General features: G+C 41.6%; 1 protein-coding gene across 6 annotated transcripts in view; it reads left to right on the top strand.

Annotated features, from left to right (window-relative positions):
- The window catches only part of ARHGAP26 (Rho GTPase activating protein 26), a 547,512-nt gene that overhangs the window by 318,345 nt on the left and 207,530 nt on the right, over positions 1–21,637 (top strand). For all 6 annotated transcript variants that reach the window (XM_075601056.1, XM_075601054.1, XM_075601057.1 and 3 more), the window contains exon 18: positions 14,384–14,543. In XM_075601056.1, the coding sequence (XP_075457171.1) occupies positions 14,384–14,543 (160 nt within the window). The remainder of the gene's footprint in view (positions 1–14,383; positions 14,544–21,637) is intronic.

Below are 21,637 nucleotides of genomic sequence, written 5' to 3'. Positions count from 1 at the left end.
GGAATTGCGTTAAAAGAAAAGAGATTGTAGACAGTGTAAATAAATTGTCATTAAAGCAATGTCCTCAATTGTGTAAAATCATATGGACGTATTGCAGGTAAAGCCTGATTTATGCACATGAGTTATAAGTAGCTGTATGTTAATTAAGTAATAATCCCCAAAGAACAGGGCATTACTGGCCAATAATGCCCTGGCTTGGTTAAAGTCCCTCGGCTTCGCCTCGGGCGTTGAACTCTTCCATCCAGGGCATTATTGACCAGTAATGCCCTGTTCTTTTGGGCTTATCACTTAATTATAGGCTAAAGCTGTTCAATTCTGTGCATTATTGAAATCCCTGCTCTGATTGGTTAACATTCTGGGCATTATTCATTCAGTAATGGCCAGGATTTTTTGGCAACATGCCAAGTTTTTCAGCCAATCAGCTTTCAGTTCTTATCCACACAGAGTGAAAGGGCATTATTGGCCACTGATGCCCTATTCCTCGGGATTATTACTTAAATATTACAGCAAGTTAGGACTAGACCATAATAAAGCTCTTTGTGAAGTAGACATTAGAGAAGTAAATCTCAATACTTTATGTATTAAGTTAGTTTTCTCCATATGTGTGAGTATGTGCCCATTACCAAATAGAAGAAAGATAACACTGGTGGGCATACCTACTCAGTAGAGGATGAAAAAAAGAATCCTGTTCTAGCACAGGTAGAGAAAGGGGTAAACCAAAAGCCCAGAGATGAATATACATTTAAAGAGACCTGTAGCACTGAATTTAAAAAAAAGCAAACGCTTATTAACCAAAAATGCCAAAGGATTTATTATACAGAGTGGTGTACATGAAGACAGAAGCACAACATTTTGGGTCAGGCCTTCGTCAGGTACACCACTCGTGTACATCACTTTGCATAATAAATCATTTTGCATGTTTGGTTAATAGCCGCTTTTTTATTTATAGTGTTTTATAGTCCTTTATAAGTATATCCATTACCAAATAGTCAAAAGGTAAACACACGGCACCCAGCTAATATAGATCCGCTGGTCTCGCACCATTTTATTTGTACTGTAGCTTAGCAACTCATCACAGCAGATAGAAAGAGGAGGTGCACGTGTAACAATGGTTATTGTTCCCACTGCCACGTGACCGTGGGATAAAATGTTGTGATAGACTACATTATCATGCCATTGAATCCTAAGGAAAGTGTGCTTCTCCGATATCCGGCATTATGCGAGGGTGCAATCAAGTTTGCTGCATCTGGGCACCAGATTAGAACACCCTTTTAATATATGAAAACACAATTTTATTAAAACCACAACCAACCATGAGAGCAATTTGTTGTGCGTTCAATTTGATCCAATGCCTGTTGTGCACAACAGCTACTGGCTAGTGTCCTGTTTTCTCCATGTCCCATTGCTTCCTGCACTGAATACACAATGCAGTGCGCTCACAGCTGGCTGTGGGAATATGGCAGACTTAATAAATGAACAGAGAGAATATATTTAGCAATAACTTGTTACACACAAGCACTTTATGCATCACTGGTTGCTGTTTTAATTATTCTCTAATACAGCGGTGCGCAAACTGGGGGGCGCAACCCTTTGGGGTGGCGCAAGATTATTTAGGGGGAGGGGGCAGGCAGCGTGCGGTGAAACCTGGGGGCGGGCAGAGCTGTGCACGGGCGGCCAAAAGCTCCATGCTGCAGCTGCTTCTCTGTGCTGTGGCTAGCTGCTGGGGGCGGGGCCTTGCTGTGGGGGCAGGGATTTCCTTCCCTGCACACAGACATCCCCTCCTCCTCCTGTGTTACCTGTCCCAGTTTTCAGCAGCACATATGGGACAGGAGCATGCCTACAGTAGTACTTCCTCCCCCAGGTGAAAGTGTGTGACTTATGATTGTGTGTTGTGACTGTGTGTCTGTTGTGATTGTGTGTTGTGATATGGGTGTGTGGTGTGTGTTGTGATTGATTGAATGTCTGTGTTGTGATTGTGTGTGTTGTGATTGTGTGTGTTGTGATTGTGTGTGTTGTCTGTGTTGGTTGTGTGTTGTGTGTTGTGATTGTGTGTGTTGTCTATTTTGGTTATGATTGTGTCTGTGTGTGTTGTGATATTAGTGTTCTGTGATTGAGTATGTGTGCTGTGTCAGTGTTTTGGTTGTGTGTGTTGTGATGAAATGCAGCGTGCGCAAACGGGGGGGGCATACGCTCTCCAAAGCTTGGCGCTTGGGGAGTCAAACAAAATTGACTTTGAAGCATGGTCAGCCGTCAATGCACACACAAACAGCCACACAAACGCACACAAAAAAGCCCTGATCCACGCACCCCCACCCCCTCCCCCCCCCTCCCCATGCTCGTGCTTGCAAAATTATGCTGGACACCCTGTGCTCATGCTTGGAGAATTGGTGATGTCACCGCTCTCAGCGGCAGCGTGGACGCAGCCTAATTTTGCAAGCACGAGCTGTTGAAATATGTAAGTATTTAGACATATTTGTATTTACATTGCATACCATTTAATAAAGGTTTTTTTTCATGTGATTTTGATTACATCAGGCGGGGGGGGTAGGGGCGGGAAATTTCATGGATGAAAAGGGGGGCTTGGCATGAAACGTTTGCTCACCCCTGCTTAATACATCCTTTTTTTGTTTTACACATAACATTGTGACCTGGTGCACATATTGTACTATTCATTTTTAAGTGTTACTGTAACTACCAATGTATTGCCGAGTGGATAAATTGGTTTAAATGTGCTTGAAATTGATGTGGAACTCACCAGTATGCAACTAATAGAGAGGCTGTTCCCTTTCAAAACATACAGATACCTTAATTCCAAAATGTGATGCCATTTGAGGGGGTCCAATCTACAAAATAAGGAACGGGGGGAAAAATGTTCTGTACAAAGAATAAAATACTGCAATTATGATGCATCATTATAGGTTTGTTGAAAGCAGTTTGTAATAAAGTAAATGGATAGACTGCTGACCCTTTTACCAGTATAAAATTATGCAACATTAGAGTGCACATATTTCTTGAAAGCCCCTTTTTATTTTCTTTAATTGTGAGCTAAAATTGTCTGCCCCTTGAATACCACTGTCCCTTTAGAAATATCCAATTATATGTTTTTTTTCTATCTCTATAGTATTTTCCGAATCCTTGTCATGCTGTGCCATGTATCATGTGAACATAACTAAACCTTTTCTGAGTAGGCTTTTGAAACTTCCGTATATGTGCATTGAATTTACAGCATCCGTATTTTGCCCATGTCCAACCTAACCACATCGATAAAATGACATCGTTCTTGGATTTCCTATTTTCTCCGTATTGGGAAACATGTTTTTATTTGCAAGCCTGTCGTTTATTCTGAGCGCTCAAGTATTGAATTTAATCTGTTTTCATTTAAAAAAAATAATGAAACAATAATGAATACATGTTTGATGTTTGTCCCAGCCTTGCCTAGTCCTAACTTGATGTGTACATTATATGTAATGAGAAGCTACGGTTGAATGCCAGTTCAAGCTCTTGGTGAATATGTGCCTATACAGTAGGTATTAGAGCACAGCTGTACAGTTCACATATTTAAAATGGGGCAATTTCACTGTACTCTATTTGGAAGGAGAATAGAGCGAATAAGACAAGCAGGGGATTGTTGGAGAGAACATAGCATTATGAAGTTTCCTTTATAATAGTGGTAATCCTTTAAACTAAAATTGTTGAAGTATGCTATTTTGTGATTTTTTTGGGGTGGAACTTAGGGAGAATTGTAATTGGCCACACTTTCATATAATGTATGTAGCTTGATGATGATTTTGGGCTGGATTGTACATTAATGTCTGGGTATGCTTACCATGGGTAAGTGTGGTACAGCTCAACCCCCTTATAACGCTGTGCTTGGGGTCCAAAGTATCACATCGCGTTATAAGCGGATCGCGTTAGAAATAATGTACAATTGTACGCATTGTACAATAAAGTATTTAAGACTAGCTGAGAGACCCGGCGTTGCCCGGGATGTAATGTTCCCGTTCCTCTCTCTCTCTCCTCCCCCCTCTCTCTGTTTGTCCCCCATTCACATCAATCCAGTCCCCCCCCTCCCTCCCTCCTTTACAGCTTCATGTAGTGTGTGTGCGTCAGTCACTGTGTGTTTGCGCGCGCGTCAGTGAGTCTGAGGCAGAAACACAAACACACACAGACTGACTGACGCACACACAGTCAGTGTGTGCCTCAGTCAGTGTGTGCGTGTGTGTGCGTCAGTCAGGGTTTGTGTGCGCGTCAGTCAGTGTGTGCGTGCGTGCGTGCGTGCGGCAGTCAGTCAGTGTGTGTGGGGGGGCAGTGGACAGGAGGGGGGGACAGTGGACAGGAGGGGGGGGGCAGTGGACAGGAGGGGGGGGGCAGTGGACAGGAGGGGGGGGGCAGTGGACAGGAGGGGGGGGGGCAGTGGACAGGAGGGGGGGCAGTGGACAGGAGGGGGGGGGGCAGTGGACAGGAGGGGGGGGGGCAGTGGACAGGAGGGGGGGGGCAGTGGACAGGAGGGAGGGGGGCAGTGGACAGGAGGGGGGGGGCAGTGGACAGGAGGGGGGGGGCAGTGGACAGGAGGGGGGGGGGCAGTGGACAGGAGGGGGGGCAGTGGACAGGAGGAGGGAGCAGTGGACAGGAGGGGGGACAGGAGGGGGGACGCAGTGGACAGGAGGGGGGACGCAGTGGACAGGAGGGGGGACGCAGTGGACAGGAGGGGGGACGCAGTGGACAGGAGGGGGGACGCAGTGGACAGGAGGGGGGGGCAGTGGACAGGAGGGGGGGGCAGTGGACAGGAGGGGGGGGCAGTGGACAGGAGGGGGGGGGCAGTGGACAGTGACACACACACACACACACACACACACACACTTCAGTTGATGCGCCCTTTCTCAGTTCCGTTTGGCGCCGGAGGTGGGGGAGCGACACCTACCTGTACTTCCGGGCGCCGCCATCGTCTGACTCGGCGCCGCGAGGGAGGAAGGGGGTCCGCCATCTTACGCGCCGCGTGGCAGCTGCGTTCCCCCGCCGGGGGGGGGGGGGGGAGAGGTGATGCCGCTGGGGAGGGGGAGAGTTGAGTTTGAGCGCCGCTGGGGAGGGGGAGAGGTGATGCCTCTGGGGAGGGGGAGAGGTGATTTGGAGCGGGGAGAGGTGATTTGGAGCGGGGAGAGGTGATTTGGAGCGGGGAGGGGGAGAGGTGATTTGGAGCGGTGAGGGGGGAGAGGTGATTTGGAGCGGGGAGGGGGAGAGGTGATGCCGCTGGGGAGGGGGGAGAGGTGATTTGGAGCGGGGAGGGGGGAGAGGTGATTTGGAGCGGGGAGGGGGAGAGGTGATGCCGCTGGGGAGGGGGGAGAGGTGATTTGGGGAGGGGGAGATGTGATTTGGAGCGGGGAGGGGGAGAGGTGATGCCGCTGGGGAGGGGGGAGAGGTGATTTGGAGGGGGGAGAGGTGATTTGGAGCGGGGAGGGGGAGAGGTGTGTGTGTGTGTGTGTGTGTGTGTGTGTGTGTGTGTGTGTGTGTGTGTGTGTGTGTGTGTGTGTGTGTGTGTGTGTGTGGTTTTTTTTTTTTTTTTTTTTTGGACCTTTGGCCCGTCACTCCGCCTCAGACCAATGAGAGGTGTGGGGGGCGGGCCAAGGGGGTGGTGTGAGTGTGTGAGGCCAATGAGAGGTGTGCGGGGGCGGGCGGGCCAAGGGACCAATGAGATTGCCCCTAGGGACACCGGACATCCAGGCAGGCAGGCAAACATACAGTGCTTTCACTAATATAGTATAAAGATACCAATAATCGTGTGGTAAAGTATTCATAAATACAAAAATTGGGAGCCATGCTTGCACCGCGTTATTTGCGGATTTGCGTTGTAACGGTTCGCGCTATAATGGGGTTGAGCTGTATTTCTTTACTTGCAGTAGTTACCCAAATATGTGTTGTATGGCTGTATGCTGGATATTACTTTCACTGATTTTTCAGAGGTGACGATCATGCAGAATGTACACGAGGTCAATTTGTGTCTTAAGCATCTCTTCTGAAGGTGTCTGCAACAAACTGGCATATCCATGGATACAAATCCTGTCCAGCACAGCAAGGGTTAAAGAGGGAGCAAGATTACATTGAGACCGTGTGAGTCATTGAGTTTGCGAGTAGAGAATGCTTGGTAGAAGGAATACATTACTGGGTAATTGATTTGGTACGTTATATTGTATTCGAAGAAACAAGCATACGTACAATTAAAAATGTAATGGTCTGTACTAATGTAAGTGTAAGGGCTATTTTCATGTTTTCAGCATACTTTAGCTTTTAATTCAGCAATAGCTGAAAACTCAGTCTTTTGCAGCACGCTATATGAAGGGAAAAGGACTCCCCTACAGCCAGCGAAGCTCTGCACAGGATGTTATGCAGTTGCTTAGGACTTGTGTAAAGACCAACAATGAAGGCTCTTTCAATCATTACCAATCTCATATTCCCTGACTCGTAATGAGTTGTTGTGAGGTTTCATGGGTTGTCATTTGCTCTATTTTCGCTAGCTGTGTTTTAAAGTGGGAGGCTGTAAAGCTGGCTTAGTGTGTATTCCGAAGGTTACTTATATAAGTAGGCACTGGCCTGTTTTGTTGTATTAATGCCGTTGTAATGTTGTAGTGACCTATAAAGATAATAAAGTGTTTTTCTCAACTAGTAAGGAGGTAAAGGATGTTACTTTCTTGTGGTTTTATTGAGTTTTGTGACCGTGAGATACAAGCTTGAAACACATCGTGGAGTATCTTCTATTAACTAAGCTTTACCCTTGGTACAGCATTAGTCAGAGCCAGTGCGTATTCACCAAGTGAAGCAGCAAATAAAAGTAACTAAGGAATATCTGAGTGTTTTAGTATGTTTATGACATGCAATGTAATTGAATGTGTTTTATTTTACATGTACATCATTGTGTACAATGAGTCAGATTTTTCAGATTAAATTAAAAACACATTCAATTTTAATCTTCATAAATGCCAAATAAAACAATTGATTGGCACGGTTGCACATCCATGCCCTGCCATGTTTTTTTATTGTGCTGTTGATGCCCATGGAGGACAAGGACGGTGATGAGGATGAGGACCGTCTTCATCCTGGCAGGGGTAAGTGCCAGTTTAATTTGCTTTGTTTTATTTTAAATGTCTGGATAATAGTAATTTTTCCCATTACGGTATGTACTGTATAGGGGGGTGAGTGTGTGAGTGTGTGAGTGTGTGAGTGTGTGAGTGTGTGAGTGTGTGAGTGTGTGAGTGTGCGAGTGTGCGAGTGTGCGAGTGTGCGAGTGTGCGAGTGTGCGAGTGTGCGAGTGGTCCCCGGACACCCACGGGAACCACCTGGAGACACCTTGACACCTGCGCGGACCACATTGGCACCCGCAGGGACCACCCGAGAACCACCTTGTCACCCGCAGGGACCTCCTTGACACCCTCGGTAACCACTGAGGACCCCCAACTGGCCTCTGGTACCAATCCTGTGCAGAAAAAAAAAATATGTGGGTTGTGTATTGATGTGTTAATCCGATGGGCCATTTAGTCTGCAGAGGACCATCTTGGACCACCACGCACTATAGTACGTGATTCAAACCGATAAATGGTCGGATAACGGCTGCTGCATCTGTACATTGCTTACACGGCAGCATGGAATTCTGGGTAATGAAATGCAAAGGAGCACTCAAAAGGGAAAATTAATTAAACACTCGTACAGCTTATTAGGCTACGCTTATAGTGCCGGCGACGCGACGGTCGCTGGAAAATCATATAGAGATGACTTCCAGCAATCGCGACCAATCCGTCGCGTCGAGCTTACTATAAGCGCACGCGACGGCGGAAATGCATTTGTTTTTCCGCGACGTCGCGTCGCTGTCACTATAAGTGCAGCCTTATTCACAGTCACAGATGCCTTTAGGCTTATGCGTGCTGTTTCACACAGCTTTCAAAGCAAAGCATGAGTTCAAGAAATGCTTGACCAGCAGACCTGCTAACTGACAACTGTTTCAACCTGTGGGTTTCATCAGTGTGTTGCTGGACAAGTTATGAGGAGTAAAGAAGTGACAACCATGGTATGCAACTTATACTGGCACCATACATTTCAGACAATTTTATTAAAGAAGAATGTGTTTTTAGGGCCATGGCAGTTTTTTCCCCCTCCTTTTTTTTGTTGAAACTTTTTGATTTCTACTTTACATTGGCTTTGCTATATAACATTATGGTTAATTGTACTACTGGGGTCTTTATTATACTTTGTCCAATTCTAACTGCCCCTGTTGGAATTTAAAACATTTAAGTATATTTGCACCCTCACTCTTATTCAGATTTCCAGAGTTTAAAATCACAGGAAAAAAATGAAACGAATGTTTTTGCAAACTTCACAGTCTAATTTAGTACAGACTGAAGAGTATTCACTGGTGACATCTGCTCATATTTTCTGCTCTGTCGCTGTGTTTCATCTGGCACCACTGTAATACTCACTCATAATCACCTTTTTGTTTAGACATCGTTTTTGATATTCTTATGATTTGACTGCCAACCAGAGAACAATTGGTGGCTTCATGGGTTGATATACCTATTTGATGAATTTCCTTTTTAAACTAATTTTATGAGAGACAGGAGAACAGAGACCCTTTATTACTAGCACACAAGCCTTATTTTGAATGGATGACCTTGAAAGTTGAGGATAAACTAAAGGTAGTAATTTACTTAAGTAGCATGAAGGACAAACAATTCTAGTCCAGTACAAGTGAGCCTAGGAATTTTGGAAATTCAGTGATAAAAATATGTTCTATAGTATGTGTTATACTTTTATAAAGTATGTATTTTATATCCAGTAACTGATCTCCGTTCCCATGCAAATCCATAGGGTTTCATTATAGTATTTGTTTTCAAAATGGTGCATGGGCTCAGATATGATGCAGTACATTTCAGAAAATATTGTATTTCCTCTGATTTAATGACCTGTAGCAGATGGGTGCCATTTCCAAGATGCTGTCATCTGTATTTTGATATAGCAAGTTCAAAGAAGGATTAAACCGTGTTTTTTTTTTGGTGATGTCATGATTGGAAGGGTGCTATGCTGATATTTTAACAACCAAATTTGTAAGATGGCTGTTACAAGACTTTGAACAATACAGTTGAACCATCCTTGGACAAGTAAGAGATTTTGCCAAGACAGGATTTAAAAGTCCTCGTCAAACGCCTTTCTGTCTGAGTACAAATAAAAATCATTGGAGGGTAACAATGTCAGAGTTGGCCACAATTACCCAGGCAGAGGAGTTTTAAGTGGGAATCTGTCTTGTTTCTGTAAAGCTGTTGCTATTGTGGTATGATTAACATTCAGAGTAATTACGTATCTAAAATGCATTTTGCGAAAACTTAATTTTTTTAAATTCTTTTGCTACAACCATTTTGTAAGGGAATTGTCATCATAGCAGCACTGCAAGAATGGCCCAGGCCCTTTGGATTGTACGCAGCATATCCGCACTGGTCAAAGGTTTTCTGCAGGAATTCTGCTCTTGGCACTTGGTCATGGCTGTGGGTAGTTTGCAGAATCACATATTTCCACAAGGACTTCTGCTTTTGTTTTAGGATTCTAGACTCTTCCAATGTGTGTTATAAATATGTGGTCTAATTTTTGTATCACTAGAGTAGTTGTAATTTGTTTGTTTTTTCAGTTGGGGGGAAAATAAGTAAAATGCAGGCAGAGACTCCAATTGAACCTTTCAATTAAATGATTTATAATATTTTTGAGTACTTATTGTAATGAGAATCTATATAGTAGAACAGTGTGGCAATCATTTTTTGACATAAAGGCTACCCATCCTCTCCAATGGAAGTAAGGACGAAGGAATGGTCACTACCTCCTAGTAACCGGCACAAGCTTGATAATTGAAAAAATAAACTTTATTACAAAAAACTGGCCATCATGTAAAAATAGCTCTGACGCGTTTCATCCCTTACGAGGGACTTTATCAAAGAGTACATGTTTTCGACCATAGACACATATATATAGAGACAAACAGAATCTGATTGGATCACTCTCAAATAGACTCAGCAGATAGCAATCATCTGTAACTCAGATACGATGGCATATTAACCTCCACTAGTCTGATCTGAAGCATGCAAAACACAATTGTACAGTTAAAAAGATATACAAAGGACAAACAATAATATATATAAATTAAAAACAAGAAACATGATGACAAGCATGAAAAATGAATAACAAAAATCAAGAAAGAATATATATAGTGATATATATGGTGAACATAGCTGTTATTATAAATTAAATACATAATCCAAATAATGTATATTTCTAATCATTTACATATATATATTAGATACAGGGTATAGACTGTTATTAATGAGTTAAAAAATAATTTTAATTTTTAATTATCCTTAGTCCAAAAGAAAATGTTTCAACTCCCAATCAGAGTTCATTCCAAAGGGATGAAGAGTATTGAGCATATAGATCCAGTACATTTCTTTTTTATTTAGCCTATTCTCCCTATTCCCACCCCTAGGGTGATGAGGTATATGTTCAATAGCCGTAAACGAAAAATTACCAATACCCCCAATCGGGCACTGGGAGAAATGTCTGGATACCGGATGATCCAAATCCTTCTTTTTAATTAAACGAGTGTGTTCAGCTATACGAAGCCTCAAAGCTCTAATTGTGCGGCCAACATGCCTGTGGCCACATGCACATGATAGAACATAAACAACATAAGATGTATTACAGTTTAGAAAAATTTTGATGTAAAACTTTTTTTGACCATTAGAGTGCAATATAAACTTAGCAGGCAATGCATATTGACACATCGAACAATTCGCGCAGGTAAAAAAAACCTTTTGGTATAGTTGTAATTTTTGGGCATCTTGCATTAGAGTCAAAAAGACTAGGAGAAAGATGAGAGGCTAAGGTCTTAGCCTTGCGAAAGGTGAACCTTGGACCACTTGACAGCAAGGGACCAATATCCTCATCCAGCAAAAGTGTATGCCAATGCTTTTGTACAATTTTGGAAATTGATGATGACTGTGAACTATAAGTAGTTACAAAAAATGGACTTTGAGTAAAATTATTGAACGTATTTTTTGTTTTTTTATGGTTTTTTGATCTAAACCCAGTATTCTGAATTAGGATATCTTTATCTGTGGAATCCGCTCTCACAAAAGCAGCATCTATATCTTTTGTAGAGTAGCCCCTGGCCACAAATCTGTCAGACATTTCCTTAGATCTTGACAGAAACATATCATTATTTGAACACAATCTTTTCAATCTCATGAACTGAGATCCAGGAACATTCCTTATCAATGAACGGGGATGGCAACTCCGCGCATTGAGAAGCATATTCCTGGAATTCTCCTTACGAAAGATATCGTCTCGATAGTCATCTCACCGTCAATGTACAGGGTTAAATCCAAGTAATTAATGTGATTAATATTGTGCTCAAAAGTGAATTTAATATTGTAATCATTAGTGTTTAGATAGTGAATAAAAGAAATTAACGTGTGCTCATCACCATTCCAAATTATAATCAAATCGTCAATATATCTCTTAAAAAAGATGATATTTTGACGAAAAGGATTATTAGCGTGATAAATGAATTGTGACTCCCAAAAACCCATAAACAAGTTAGCGTATGACGGTGCAAAACTGGTGCCCATTGCAGTGCCTAATTTTTGTAAATAAAATACCCATCCTCTCCAAATCAGTATTGGCCAGATTAGATACGTGTGTAAAGGAATATTTAGCAGCTTTCGTATTGGTTACAGCTTTTGGTATAAAGTCTTGGAGCTACAATGATACTTTTTTTTTTTTTTCCCCAAAGGGTAGTAAAAATAATACTTTATTTAGTTATTGCAAATAATATACATAATGAAATGAGCTCATAGTGCACAGGGCTACGTCTCGTTTAGTGAAAGGGAGAGTCGAGTATTAGGCACGCTTGCAAATAGAATTGTCACATTATTTAAGTAATAATCCCTGAAGAACAGGTCTTTACTGGCCAATAATGCCCTGTCCTGAGGGGATTATTACTACAGTATTATAGGCTAAGTGTAGGATTATTTTATGTATATATTTTTTACACTTTTCATAGTCATATTGATTTTTATCAGCATGATGATTATCTACATTCTTAAGTTTTTACTGCAAGTTTATTAGAAGGAAATTGTACATACACACAGCCCCCCTCTATACACACACACACACCCTCTGCAACCCCCCCTCTATACACACACACTCTGCAGTCCCCTCTCTTCTACACCTGCAGCCCTCCTCCACCCTCTGCACTCACAAAACACACACACACACACATACACCACACAGCAGCCCCCCTCTACACTCACAAACACACACTGCAGCCCCTTGTAAACCCACAAAACTGCAGACACACACACACACACACCAAAACACACTCTGCAGCCCTCCTCCACACTCTACACCCACTGACACACACACACACACTGCAGCCTCCTCTACATCCACAAAACACACACCAGCAGCCCCCCCCCTCCTCTACACCCACTGCAGCCCCCCTGTAAACTCACACATAAACTCACACACTGCAGACACCAACAAAACACTCTGCACCCCTCCTCCACCCACAAAACTTGAACTCTTTAACTGTATGGACATACTTGAAAACGAGCGGTAACTCTCAATGTATTACTTCCTGTTAAAACATTTTATAAATAAAAAAATTCAAATAAAACACACACACACACGGCAACCCCCCTCTACACCCACAAAACACACACACACACACACACACACACACACCCCAATAAAACACTCTGCTGGCCCCTTTACACCCACAAAACACACACAAACATTTCCCCTCACTCTCCTGTGTGGAGCTTTCTGCAGGCAGGGTGGGGGAGGAGTCAGTGCCTGGCTGCATGAAGGGTGGGGGAGGAGTCAGTGCCTTGCTGCTGCCTCCTGTCCAATCACCTCCCCTGTCTGAGAGCTGATCTCACTCTTTGTGAATGAGATCTGAAAGCTGATTGGCTGAAAAACTTGGCAGCGTGCCAACAATTTCAGGCTATTACTGATTGGTTAAAATTCCAGGCATTATCCAATCAGAGAGCAGGGATTTCAATAATGCCCAAAATTTAACAGCTTTAGCCTGCTGTAATTTGGCATAAATGACATACTGTAAGAATCATTCTAGCAGCTATAATATCAGACTGCAGAAAATACTGTTCATGAAACACCATATAATCCACTTATTAAAGAAAGTTGTGGTTGAACAGTACGGTAACTCAATGGCTTGTCTGTTCAAACTTAACACCTTGTATGTACATCTTTATTTATATAGCACCCACAATGTACTATGTGTTTTACAAGAGACTGTACAGTACGGGAAATTATAATACAATAAGTGCAACAAACAAAGTCAGACCATAGAAAAGGAAATCCCTGCCCCGGAGAGCTTACAATCTAAGTGCTATGTTGGGAGACTGACAGAGACAGCATGTGAGGGAATAAGTGCAGTAGATGGCAATGCTTGGCCACAATAGTTGGTAGGAGTGACTGGGTGTGGGACGGTAGCCACGAGTCTGAGCTGTTGAAATGCTTCATTAAAGAGATAAGGTTTAAGGTTTGACTTGAAGGTGGGGAGAGACGGTGCAAACACCTTGACCAATGTGTACTGTAACTCTGATGCAGAGTGACCTCTACTAGTATTACCTGTGCCATGGGCTACAATGATATTTCAGAATGGCACACATTATACAGAACGGTTACATGGTGCTTCATAATTAACCTCTTCAGAGCTTCAGTGCACAGTAGTGCACGGAAAAAAAAATGCAACGTGGTACATATTGTACAAGGTGTACACGTTTTTTTCTGGTGCATTGGCTTGGCTACTGTATGGGTCATTAAATCTGAAGGTGAGCCCTCAAACTGTTTCACCATTTTCAAAGAATTGTATTTATTAATGATTAAAAATGTTGCACCTGGGAGCGTCTTTCTGAAAACTGGTATTTCGGGAAGCTCATTCTATCTTAAATCCTAATCTTAAAGTGAAACGAAGTCGCACTGACTATTATGAGATACCACAGCACCTGTTTTAGACCATTTATGAAGTTGTACTTTTCCACTAGTGTTTCTTACTGAGGGAAAATATCCACAGCATAACTTTGAAGTTGCTAAATCTGTTGCAACATTGTATTGGTATATTCTATAACCCCTTCACTCCCAGGAGAACCTGATGAGCATTGCGGTTGAAATGTAATGCCATAATTGTTAATTTGTTGAATGTAAATAACCGAGCACAGCATTTGGTTATGCTTCTCATAATGGTACTGCTCAGTCTGACATAAGCATTCATTTAATGTCCATAGTTCATTTTGCATTCAATTTGTAAACATAATTTTCTACTATTTATTCGCAGCGTTGCCACAAACGACAAACAAAATCTGATGACGGTAGCCAACCTCGGTGTAGTTTTTGGGCCCACGCTTCTGCGTCCCCAAGAAGAGACAGTGGCGGCCATTATGGATATCAAATTCCAAAACATTGTGGTGGAAATTATAATTGAAAACCATGAAAAGGTAAAGTTGAGAAACGTGTGTTTATTTCCTCCATGTGTTAGTGTTTGAAAATGTGTTCTATTTAGTTAGCTTGTGCCTCTTAATGAAATTTAACAGAGGTTTTGTCCTATTAGGTGCTATGTCTTTAATTACCCGAGAGGTGCAATCCTGCCCAAAATTCACTTGAAACTAAATCCCTTATTTGAACTCTTTAAGTATAAAAGTAATAGAAAGAAAGAAAGAAATAGAAAGTAATAGAACATGAAATATAATTATATAATTATATGTTTAAAATATCAATATTGTTATCAATTATAATATGCTACCCTATTCCAAAACATTTTCAAAATCCATTTTTTTTTTAAATACCTCTCCCAGACCACCCTGATTTCCTAGTCCGCCCTGTTTATTGGAAGGGGATATACGGATGTAGAAGGATTTTTTGGGAATAGAGAACTGCATTTTTGTAAATACTGTTTATTATGTGAATGTTCTTCATAAATTATTTTTTAATTATGTCCACCAACGGCTGTGCATTTGTATTTGGTCTACGGCCCTTTGCACATAAAATGCAAACGTTCCATCCCATGAACACCAGATCAAACAGGCAAACCAGTCGCACGAAGAAGTGACAGACCGAACTGTTTCCTATAACCATTTCTGGATGGACGTTGCTCCGATGTCACTGTTTTTTTTTCCAGAGCCAGGCGGCTTTTGAGTTGAAGTACATAATTTAAACCTCCGGGAACATCCCAGTCCCTGAAATATTTAGCCTTTTTTTGCTGGTAAAAAAAAAGTTATAAAAGAGATCCCCTGGTCAAGTAACAGTATGGGTCAACCTTGGGTCAAATGATGTGGTGGATGTATTTTGGCTCACCAGAAGGGGCCTAACCCAGTGGTCCTAGTGCCTTAGTAAAAAATATCTTTAGAATCACGGGTGTAACCCTTCGCTAAAAATAACACCACTCATGGGCTTTCTTCTTTAGATCATAAATTAAAAACCAGTACTGGGATTGCCGTTTTGAGATACAAGCCACAAAGTGTTTCTACTATTCACTGGCCGTTAATTGCATTTCTTCTCCTGGTTCATTGGCGTTTTATGAAGAGGCACATGTCTTATTTATCTTTAATGAGAACATTAGAGTTTTGACCTCTTTCGAAATTTAGAATCATTAGTTTTCTTGAGAAGAATGACGATCACTCCACTTTTTCTCTGTTTATGGAAGCAATCAGCTGGGCACTTTGCCCTCTCCTTGTCACGCACAAATGATGTGGCTAAAGGAAGTTAAACTCATCCTAAATGTCAGTTTAACAGGTATACAAGTTAATGAAAAAAATATTGACAGACTCAGAGGAAAGTCTGGTTAAAAATAATAATAATAATAATAATAATAAAAGACACCAGTTATTGTATTAAGCTCCTCAAATCTAAGATGGTCATTGTTTTAGTTTTGTCATGACAGGCAATGCAAACGGCATGCCATGTGCTAGTTAGATGCCTGGAGTGAGGGTGCTGGGAAAAGAAAGGAGATATGCAAATAAACACAGAAAAGAACAGCTTGTGAATTGATTGTCCGTGAACTGACAGGGAGGTGAGCTCACCAGTCTTCAAAACGACATATATTTTGCAGTGTCTTTACCTTGACGCTTTCACCCTTTGTCCCTGCCTTTTTATTTTCTTGCTGTGCCTCTGATTTTATTCTCCTCGCAGGCCCACTCTTCCACTTCAGTTTCTGTCCTTGTATGCTCTCTGAGACGGTTTTCAATGGGTAAATGAATGTTACATGTCCTTTCTTTGTGTGGTCTCTTCTTCTTACCAGCACACTAACCTAGCACACACTCTGTCTTTTGGTGCCACCAAGATCCGAAATAGTAAGGGGCGTGCAGGCTGAGACAACACGTGTGAATTGACGTAACTTGCCAACACCATATTGGTCTCAAACCAGCCGTGTTAATCCCTCTTTGGACCGATCACCACAGAATGTGCACTGTACATAAATTAGGGTATTTTGAGTTTTAGAGGCTAAGCGCAGGAAAATAAACAGAAGACGCCAGCTAAGTAAACATTTGCTCAGTCCACCCCTCCATGCAAGCACAGGTGACCAGACTGTAATATGGTTTGATGATTTACTGGCTGTGTCATTTGGGCTCAGGTGTTCTGTGTAGCTAGCCAACTGTGCAAGGCTCTGTGCAAGTTTAATAACAGTCGCTGTCTTGTTCGTAGCATCTGTCAGCCCTGGAATGAAGTCTCAATCCTCAGCCATATGAATATAATATGTTTTCCCTGCCAGGATTTTATTAGTGGCCATTGATCCTTCCCCAAGTAATTAACAACTGCTAATCTCGAAAGCTGTCAATAGATAGAAGAGTCCATGTGGATTCCTGAGTACTAAGCCTTGAAATTACACTCTGTGACTTGAATATGTTTTATCCTCCAAGTGCAGCTCCCCGGGCATGCTAAATGACTTTCAATCAGTGTCAATACAGATTGGGGGGGAAACAAACAGTCAAATGTAACTAATCTTACTCTGCAGTGAATCCACAAATGTGTAGTAGTGATGACATGTCGATCCTATGTAACGCTGACAGTGTACTAGTCCCTTTGCCTCATGTAACAAAAACAGCACATATTTTATATTCTCTGACATCTGTTATGATGCTTTTTGTATTTAAAGCTACATTTGAAAAGCGAATGAGCCCCCATGTACCTAAAGCAACCATTACATTGGGGGAGAAAAGATATAATATGGCTGAGAGGTGCCATTCATTACCACTAGAATAAAATGTTGCACAGAGGACCTGCACCTAACAGATTAAAGGTTTTCCTTGTACAGCTCTATTGATATTACACCAACACAGATTTGATTAAAGCTAAAGATCAAGCAATATCCCACATGGTTTTTGTTAAATAAATCTGTTCTGTACTATGAGAAAATACTTGAAGCATTTAAAGAAATAAAAAGATTCAACTCTAAATTAAATTTTTAATGTATTATAATGTAACAAGTATTTTTTGTTTCTATAGCAACCATTTACAAAGTCACATCCCCTTCCTCTTTCCGAAACAGGCTCTGGCACACCCCTTTTTGAGCCCTGTCCCCTCTCTAGCAGTGCAGCAATTGTATCTAGTGACTGTCAGATGATCTTCCCCACAGAACTTTGCATCTTTGGTCTTCTGCTACACTGACAGCCATTTAGTGAACCCCTGAGCCGAATCTTCGCCGATCGATCACAGGAGAACGGATTGATCGGCCACTTAGCTAATTACTTATCATTGTGTAGATTGTATTGATGGACATGTAAAAGGGGAAAATATATAATGTAAAAAAAACAGCAGCTTGGACTGCTGCTTTAAGTCAGGGAAAACAAGGTAAATCTGCAATACACCAAGTTCAGCACTAGTAGCTGTTACTTGCGATATCAGAGCTGTGCTTTTTAAAGCAGCAGTCCAAGCTGCCGGGTTTTTTTCTTTCCCTCTTTAATATGTGCATCAATACAATCCACACAATGGTAAGTAATCCTTCTCCTGCAATCGGCGAAGATTCGGCTCGGGGTTCACTAAATGGTTGTCAGTGCAGCAGAAGAGGACCAAAGATGCAAAGTTCTGTGGGGAAGATTGGACCAGGCTGTCACTAGATACAATTGGTGCACTGCTAGAGAGGGGGCAGGGCTCAAAAAGGGATGTGCCACAGCCTGTTTCAGAAGAGGAAGGGGGATGTGACTTTGTGAATGGTTGCTATAGAAACAAAAAATGCTCATTACGTTATAATAAATTCAAAATGTCTTTTTTTTTTAATGCTACAAGTATTTTCTCATAGTACAGAACTGATTTATTTAAAAAAAACACGTAGGTTATTTCTTGATCTGTTGCTTTTAAAGTATTGTTTTCTTCCTGTTGTGTAAACTATTTTGCCTGTTATTCTCTGAAGCACTATAATTTTAAACTATAAAGGGTGTAGTAGTTATGTATTTTGTTGCTGTTTTATACAATTTAGTAATATGGTGAATGTCTTACTCTGGCAATTAATATCCTGCAATTGCCTTTGTATGGAGAATGCCACATATATGTTCTTTAAAGTCTGTTGCTACATGTTTTCAATGACTTTCAGTCCACAGTGCACTCTTTATATGCACAAATCAGTCCAGAAATTGTTTCCATTTAGGTTAAGAATAATGTCACACATGGGAATTGTGGGCTAAGAATTGGATTTGAAGTAGGTGTTAATATGATGTTGTGCATGTGAAGTGTTAGCACTAAGTTGCCAATCGTCTCGGGTTTAAAAACCTTCTTTTTAAACACTGCTTTGCAGACGTATCGTTGCTGATAATGGTGCAGTTGTACAGTAGTACACGTTTAGTTGCATTCATTTTCAGCTATTCAAAACATTTATACTCTGCTGGGTGCCATATAATTGTACACCTGATACAAAATGTATGTTTTGTTTGCCCTTATTCAGTGGACAAGCGTGTGATGGTGCTGAGTACTTTGTGTATAAACAGGAGAGGGAGAGAGGGGAGTGGAGAGAAATCTTGCGGGTTTGCGTGTGACTGGAGAGATCTGGGGGTGGGCTGGAGGAGCAGGGGATGGCAGCTCATTGGTAATTTGTTTTTGTTATTTTAAATAATGGGAAATGTCAAAACATTTGCTGGATGCCGGGAGGTGGGTTATACTCCTTCCTGAGCATTAATGGCCATGGGTAAATGCCCTGTCCTACAGGGATTATTGCTTCATTAATTTTGGACCCCCCCCCCCCCTAAATAAATGTTTTTCATTTACACAATATTTCTAAATAACCATAATGGACCTTTAAAAAAAAATATATATATTTTTTTTTTTAATTTATTTTTTTTATATGGCATAAATTTGCAATTATATTTTGAGAGGCAGAGCGCTAGTAGGTGTATGGAACGTTATAGCGGGACAAAATACCGAATTAATGCATCAACAAGTACCCTTTTGTACTGAAGTGTTCGTGGCATTGTGAACGAACATTCATTTTGTATGTATTCATTTGATCTCATTTTCTGCAAATGTGACTGACATTTGTTGTACATTGGGCATCTGTTTACTGGTCTTGACTTGCCATGTTGCCTTTCTCTGTAAGACAGGTGCAGTTTAGGTTGCACAGTGACCTTCGTGTCACAATATGGTAAGCAGGCACTACAGATTGGCGTATGAACAACCTGTGGAACTTTCTGATGAATATGTACATACAGTATAGATACTGTATGTATTGTATTGTATGTCTTTATTTGTATAGCGCCATTGATCTGCATAGCGATTCACAGTAGTAATACACATGGTAATCATATAAATAACAAATACAAATAACAGGTCATGGGAATAAGTGCTTCAGACATAAACGTAACATTTAGGAATAGGAGTCCCTGCTCCGAGGAGCTTACAATCTAATTGGTATGTAGGAGGAATGTACAGAGACAGGAGGAGGGAATTTTGGTAAGTGCTTCTGCAGGGGGCCAAGCTTTATGTAGACGTTGCACCCATTGTCATGCGGTTAGCCACTGAATTGTGCATTGTGTTGACATACCGCGTGATTTTGCAACTCGCAGCTCCATTGAATTGGCTTTCAATTGTCCCTGCAAAACCAGTGACTGTTAACAGGAAGTTGCATGATGATGGGTGCGGTAATCTCTGCTACATGGGCAGATATAGCAAGTATTGGTAGAAAAAGCATTTAAGAAGAAAAATACTTCCTGAATATCATGAGGATGTCTTCATAAACTTTTAGCCTGGGCAAATGGCCAGAACATCAATGACATTGACTAGATTAGTAAGAACCACAAGCACTTTGATTGACAAAAAATACATCAAGTAATTAGGCCAAAAGCTTTGGGATGCTTATGCATTTGTGTGTCCAACTAGTACAGTATATAGATGTCTTAAAGGGTTTGCTGATTGGAGCATCCTGTGGAATCAGCTTAAAAGTTCATTGTTGATTAAGTGGAACTTGAACTTGTATTCTAAGACCAATAAATCTCCGATTAATCAATACACGCTCTGCACAAAGTTTGTTTAGGGGCGCCTGTATATCAATGTGTGGGTTTTGAATCCATCAGCAAAGAGGCAGCAGAAAATTACAGCTGCTACAGATTGCTGGGTTCCCTGTGTAAGCAATTGAATACAGTGCAATCAGCAAAGTTAAATCATCCTGGGCTATTGTTAATGAGATTCCAACCTGCTCTTCCAAATTTTTGATAGCCTTATCAATAACACTAATAAACTGTGCATCCAATTGAGTCTCTGAGGACTCATTCTCCTTGAAGGTTTCTATGTATCAAGTTACTGTAGTCCTTGGATTTGCCTTCATTATTCCAGACTGCTTTGGCAATGTGTTTTGGCCAGTTTCCTAATCTTTTTACAGAGGCTGATGCAGCCAGGAATAGCGGCTATAAGACATTGCAAGTATTGAAGACATTTTTGCTTTGGCGTCTGGCATATGACTATTTTGAGAGACTGCCTTGGAGGGGGGTGGAGGTGAGGGGTTTGGGTGATTTGGTGTGTGTGTATGTATATATATGTATATAAACAGAGCTCCTTATAATTCCTCCCAAACCTGGCCCTACTACCTCCTTCCACATTGCTATTGGAAATACGATCATTCACCCAGTAGCCCACGTATGCTGCCTAGGGGTTTACACTTGATTCCTCTCTCTCATTCTCCTCTCATATTCAAAACTTTTCTAAAACTTGTCGCTTTTTCCTCCGCAATATCACAAAGATACGCCCTTTCCTCTGTTACTCAACTGCTAAAACTCTGACTCAGGCCCTCATTCTCTCACGTCTCGATTACTGCAACCTCCTGCTGTCCGGCCTTCCTGCCTCTCACCTGTCTCCCCTACAATCTATCCTAAACGCTGCTGCCAGAATCACTCTACTCTTTCCTAAATCTGTCTCCGCATCTCCCCTCCTGAAATCCCTCTCCTGGCTTCCGATTAAATCACGTATCTCACACTCAATTCTCCTGCTCACTTTTAAAGCTTTACATTCTTCTGCCCCTCCTTACATCTCAGCCCTAATTTCTCGCTATGCACCATCCCGACTCTTGCGTTCTTCTCTAGGATGTCTTCTTTCTACCCCCTTTGTATCTAAAGCT

Source organism: Ascaphus truei, chromosome 5 (genome assembly GCF_040206685.1).
Source record: "Ascaphus truei isolate aAscTru1 chromosome 5, aAscTru1.hap1, whole genome shotgun sequence".
NCBI lineage: Eukaryota > Metazoa > Chordata > Amphibia > Anura > Ascaphidae > Ascaphus > Ascaphus truei.
The sequence above is the reverse complement of the archived record's forward strand: the minus strand, read 5'-3'. Positions and strand labels throughout refer to the sequence as shown.